At 34.8% G+C, this 6,878-nt stretch overlaps 1 protein-coding gene across 1 annotated transcript; it reads right to left on the bottom strand.

Annotated features, from left to right (window-relative positions):
* Positions 1–1,495: 1,495 nt before the first annotated feature.
* TRIADDRAFT_12692 (uncharacterized protein) lies at positions 1,496–2,944 on the bottom strand (the record flags this gene model as incomplete). The annotated part of the gene is made up of 1 exon (XM_002109831.1): positions 1,496–2,944. A coding segment is annotated over one exon (1,449 nt), but the record flags the coding sequence as incomplete, so codon positions are not given.
* Between the last annotated feature and the right edge of the window lie 3,934 nt (positions 2,945–6,878).

A 6,878-nucleotide genomic window follows, 5' to 3' on the forward strand; every position in this document is an offset into this window, starting at 1 on the left:
GCTATGAAAAACCGAAACATTTCCATCTGAAATTGAATTATTTGACTGTAACCGCACAACATTCCCATCCGCACCAAGGTTTGCCATAATATAGCCATTATTTAATTCGACGGAGACGAAACTGTTATTCGTATTGGACTTGGTATCATTTGCTCCAAGGTACATGATAAAACTATTTGATTGTCGTGTTCGAATTCTGAATGACAATTGTAACGCTGTTAAGGCACCTAACATGGACGCATTCAATTCTGCATAGCTTTTAATACCATTGTTACCAAAGGAAGCAGGCAAATTCCCTAATTTACGATATAAATTGGATTAGTCATTGTTATCAGGCTGCCAAATCACATGAGCTATATATATATTCAAATTGTTCAAAAATTACTACGAATTCGAAAATACACGGCTTACTAATAGTGCAGTTTGTTCCTGCCCATCCAGTATTGCAGCTGCATCTATAACTATTCCATTCAGCAATGCAATTGCCATTTGCACAAGAGGACGTCTGACACCCTGAGCTATTAGTGCAACTTTGCTGAATGGCAGCGTTGCTCGTAGATCCGTTACTATTAAAAAATAAGTTGCTATTATCATATTTAATATTACGCATGCATCCAGTGTAATTAGAAGATGTCGATGTAGATGTGGCTAAAAGGCGTCTAACAGTCGGTATAACCGGTGCAGATCCGCCAAAGTAGAGGGCACTGACTTGAGGTAAGGTAGATCCTGCGACAGGTGTTGATGCTTGACATGGCAGCCCGGACGAGCCGGTAACAGCTAAAGTAATGCTGGAAGAAGTCGAGGAGAATGCGATATCACTCCAACTTGAGTAAATTACACCGCAATCGACGCTTACAGTAAGAATCCCATTATTAGTTGTCAATGCTGCCGTTATAATACCATTATTCATACTAATAGTTAAGGCACTACTACCTCCTGATTGAACAAGGATTGAGTCGCTGGTAGTAGAATCTGTTATAATCGAAAACTGCAAGCTAATCTGATTACTTGGGATCACAGCAAAGGCTGTAACTGCATCGTTATTAAAGTTAGCAGATACAGTATAATTGCACCAGGTTCCGGTATATTCCGCAGAACAAAGACATCTGAATAAGCCAGGTCCATTTGAAACGCAAGTTGCTCCATTTAAACATGGATTACTATTACAAGCCATAATTTCTTGATCACAGATTGTTCCATTCCATCCAAAAGCACACTGACATGAATAACTGTTAAGATGATCATTACATGTAGCACCGTTTAAACATGGATTAGACGAACACTCATTAATATTAGTTTCACATATTACTCCTGTAGAACCATTTAGACATTGACAGTTATAGCCGTTGACTTGATCTTGACAAACGCCTGAGTTTTGACATGGGTTAGACTGACATTCATTAATATTAGTTTGGCATCTATCACCAGTGTAGCCAGGGCTGCATGAACAGTTATAGCCTATCGGATTACTGCTACTCATAGTTAATGATGATAGATCCATACAATTACCATTAACGCAAGGATTTGGATTACAGAAATCGATGCGGCTGCTACAATTTTGGCCAGTATAGGCAAAACTACAAGAACACTTATAGCCAAAACCTGTATCAGTACAATTAGCACTATTAACACATGGATTAGGTTGGCAATACTGGATAGAGGATTCACAATTTAAGCCAGTATAATTAGGTAGGCAGTCACATCTGTAGCTATTGGATAATTCAATGCATGAACCACCGTTCGTACAAGGCTGATTTCTACAGTAGAAAACTCTTTGCTCACAATGAGTCCCATTATAGCCATCGGCACAACTGCAATTGTAAGAATTTATACCATCAAAGCAGGTTCCGTTATTTTGGCAAGGCATTGATTGGCACTCATTAATATTAGTTTCGCACCGGGTTCCAGTAAAGCCTACATTGCAATTACACTTATATGAACCAACTTGAGATTGACAACTACCATATTGGCAAGGATTAGAAATGCAAAAGTTAACTTGAAACGTGCAATAATCACCACTCCAACCATTAGGACATAAGCACTCTGCTTTATTCAGATTGTAATTTGTTCGACAGCTACCGCCATTTTGGCAAATGTTCGGATTTGGGGCACATAAATCAAGTCTTGTCTCACAGTTAGTTCCATTAAAAGCTGTTGTACAATTACAGCTGTAACCGCCAAGAAAGTTGTTGCATAAACCTCCATTGAGGCAAGGATTGCTACTGGTATTACATTCATTAAAATCTAAATCACAATTTTTACCTGTGTAACCAGACAAACAGTTACATTTGTAGTCATTAATGAAGTCAGTGCAATTTCCATTATTTTGACAAGGATTAATTTGACATTCATTGATTTCAACTTCACAACGTGAACCATTGAAACCAGCAAAACAGGTGCAGTTGAAGTAGTCAACGTAATGTTGGCATGTGCCATTTACGCACGGATTGGATTGACATTCATTAATATCAGATTCGCAGTTACTGCCGGTATAACCATTTAAACAATCACAAGTATAGAAGTTAATCTGATCAACGCAACTACCGCCATTGACACAAGGTGATGAGCTACACTCATTAATTTCAAAGCAAGAGCCGTTAGTTTCTTCGCTATAGCCAGGTTGACATTGACATGTATAATTATTTATTCCATCTAAACAAACAGTATTAAGCTCAGTACAAGGATTAGGCTCGCAATCATTTATATTTGCCTGGCAAAATGTGCCATTGAAGCCAACTGAACAGGTGCAGTTAAAACCATTAATGTCATCAACACAAGTTCCACCATTTTGACACGGCTGACTCTGGCACTCATTAATATTTGTTGTACAATTTCTATCAGTATATCCAGGATTGCACTGACATTGATAGCTTCCTACTGTATTTATGCAATTGCCAAATTGGCATGGTGAACTTTCCGCACACTCATTTATATCGGTAGTACAATTTTTACCTTTGTAACCGGTGTTTCCACAATTACATGAATAAGTTCCTCCAGGTTGTGTTGGATTGCTACATTGTCCGTTATTTTGGCATATTCCAGGATAGATATTACAGTACAGAGTAATATTCGAGAATTGACAATTAGAACCGAAATAAATATACTCTTGGCAGTTACAACGATAAGTTGCGCCTGTAGATGGTGGTGGGACAATGTTACTACAAGTGCCATTATTCTGGCAAGGATTCGAAGTACAGAAATTGATGTATTCAGCACATGTTCTACCTGTATATCCAGTCTTACAAATACAGGTATAATTATTTCCATTATCAGTATTAAGACAAACAGCACTTCCAACAGAATTACAGGGATTTCTAGTACATGCTGCTCCCAAGTCGGTTTCACATCTTATCCCTGTATAGCGTGGTCCACAGTAACAGAAATAGTCATTAACTAAATTAAAGCACTGCTTTATACCCTTATTTGCTACCTCCGGAATTTTACTACATGGATTATCGCCGCATAATTGCACCTTGTCTTGACAGTAGCTACTTGGATTAATATAACCAGTTGGACAAACACCTAGTAATTGACAAAACACTGATAATTAAAAGAATTTTACCTAATATGCTAGACGGTAAATGTAATTTACAAATCAATAAGTAGAATGAGAGTAACTAAGCTATATACATTACCATTTGTAACATTTGGAGTACAACCGGGCGAACATTGCCAAACAATATTCGAACTGTTTTGAGAATTAGCAAAGACTGATTGATTCATACAACCATTATATTCAGCTGAAATTATATTATCTCTGATCTTTCCGCCAAATAATGCTTGTCCAACCGGTTGAAAGCTTGAAAAGGAATCGTTCACTAGAAGGTCATTATTACCAGTACCAAACTGAGCTATAACACTGAAGTTACCGGAGTAACCAGAGTTACTTATACCGCTTGGGGCAAATCGGATCGTATTCCAATTACTATCATGTAAATTTAGTCCAGCCTGTATGCGATACGTTATACCACTGGAAGTTGTCCATTGTAGGACAGCAACGCCACTTGACAACTGAATAGAGATATTTGATAGCCCAGCTCCAGGTTGGTAAACAAGGGTCTGCGTAGGATAGCAAGTTTTAAATGTGATACTGAAAGTGTTGTTAGGATTAAATTGATCATCGACAATATAAGATGAGCCAGAGAAATAGGCCAGATTGGATTGACCATGGATTACATTGTTAGAGTACAGCAATGATATAGAATCTGAAAATAAAGGTATTCAATTTATCATTAATCTATAATTTTACTGGATGATGTTAACTTTGTTAGGAACATCTAAATCGAATATGTTGCAATTGGTAGATAGCCACTGTCTATCGTATTTATGTTCCGTTAATTATATATTATGCGCGTAAATATTTTGTTACGTTAGTAATAAATGACTAGAGTTATATAACTATTTGTAATTGTAGCCATAAAATACTTACTCTCATACAAGATGCGTAAGATTTCGATAAATGAAACAGATATTGAACTTATATTTCATATTATAGTAATAAGTATTTCAAATAGCAGTTAATATTGCATTTTATTAAAAGCTGTTTCTTAATATGAACATCCGAACACTTTGCATAAATGCGACGCCCTTACCCAGTGTTGTTATTCTGTATTAGAGATGGAAACAGTAATAGATGAATTTTAGAGCTAAATTATGGTTACTAGGGCGAAGAGTAGGAGAGTAGCAGTAGTTCAATCATAAATAGCTTAAAATAAGAGAGTAGCACTTTTAAAAGGTGTTATTTAGTAAGATATATGACCGAAGATTTCGTAATTTCTACTTCGTCGGCTTAGGTGTTTTGTAATAAAATAAAATTCAAGTCCATGTCTTTTGCTATGTGCTGTTTCATAGCAAAATTGAGTTTGAAATACCTTTACTATTATAAGCCTCACATACCTTGGTGTCATTAACATTCAATAACGAGATTTATTAATTCTACTGCATAGCTTACTATAATTTGACAATTGCAGGATATAATAGAGGCATACTAACATTTTAAAAATGTTATTATAAGTTCTGTAAGTTTTCACGCAGATTAGTGTGTGTTAGTAAATGAACAAGAAAGGTTATGCGAATATATATATATATCTGCTCATAGGGTTTATCCTTTACTGATATTATTATTAGTTTACGATTTGCAATGCACATTAACCATAAATTACAAATTGAATAGGACAGCTAGAAATAGATATCGGTATATCGAAGAAATATTTTTGTTTGGTATATTTATCATAAAAATCAGTAAATCCTCAAACTTTCTTTTATTATTACCAACTATGAGGCCTACTACTAATATATTCCTTTTCAAAACAGTAGAAATTATACAGACGACTCCTGATGATCAATTGTTTTAACAGCAAAAAGTATGTATTATCTTTAAGAAATGATAGCCTTTATTTATTTTTCCTCTTGCTAAAGCAAAGATCTATGTAAAATGAAGGCGCAATAAAATGTGCTATGACATCGTATCTAGGCCGTCAAAATTGTGGACACTAATTTTAAAGTTCTAATTTTGAGACTGACTAGTACTATCTCATACCTGCGCCTATGACAGGTGCTACATCTTGCAATGCTCTAAGCAGTACTATACATTCTACGTTTATGAATTTAAATATTGGATTTTATGAAGTATACGTGCACATTTACCCACTTATAAATGTCCAAACCCCGCAATCGTGTTTTCAATACAGTAAAAAGGGATACCTAATTTAAGGCTATACAGTTAGTCAAAACCTTAATTATACGCCGTCCTAAGTATCAATAGTAACCTGGAATAAGGTGGAACTACGATAAAGCTTTTTAACCGCAAACAATTTTTGAGAGTCCCACTATTTCATCACTAACTATCAATATATTGGTGTCACTATCTAGGGCATTTCTTGAATAAAGATCAGTAACGCTGTTTTGTGTTTGATTTTCTTTTGATTATTAATTATTTCGCTACATTTGTAGTATGTTTATGTTTGTGATCATAATACTCTAGTAAATTTGATTTCTTGCACTAAAACTAAAGAAAATAACCCTATAATTAAAGTATTTTACCTAATTAAAGTTTAGTCAAATGAAACTACGAAACTTAGTAGTTACACCATTAAGCTGATGATGAGAAATTTACCGTAAGAATAAATCTTAGTTAGTAATCAGAATAATTAAGTAATGCTTATATATGTACAGTACGTGGCTAGTCTCAAATTTAGAACTTATTTGTGGTATAGGTCAAAGTATATTCGTACCTATGCTACGGCCTATTTTTTACTAAATTGTCAAATACTGTACTAAAAGTTTTCAAATCCAATTTGTAACAAGACTGGTTATCAAATAGCTACTTCCATGGTAAACTATAGATAAAATTAACGTTATTTGGCAAAATTTATTGCAGTATAACCTGCTACAGCCTATAAGTAAGATATTCCTTTAAAAATATCACTTGCTCGTAATCACCGTACTTTAATGAATCTAAATCTATGGATTGAATATTTACTTTTGCATTGGAAAGGACATACTTCTATTACTTAATAGGAAGACTTATAAATTCATTACCCAAGCTTTCATATCATCATATTTTAACTAGCATTATATGTTACTATGTACAAGTGAAATAAAGCTAAGTTATAGCTATTCCTACATTAATAACACTGTACGTGGTACGACGTTCATACTTCCATTTTTATCATCGAAACCTTTATGGAGAGAGGTTGAGATAACAAAGGAAACGCGAATTATATCAAGTGCACCATTTAGGTAAAGTATACAGTATATCATTCAAGCTAATTGAATGCATATGCTGGAGTGTTGTTTACAGTGCCAATATAACCTTACCATCGAAACGCCACAAAAAATCGAAATTAGTCCTGATGTCAATTCATTACATAGTAAAG

The sequence above is a fragment of the Trichoplax adhaerens genome, genomic scaffold (assembly GCF_000150275.1).
Source record: "Trichoplax adhaerens TRIADscaffold_2 genomic scaffold, whole genome shotgun sequence".
NCBI lineage: Eukaryota > Metazoa > Placozoa > Uniplacotomia > Trichoplacea > Trichoplacidae > Trichoplax > Trichoplax adhaerens.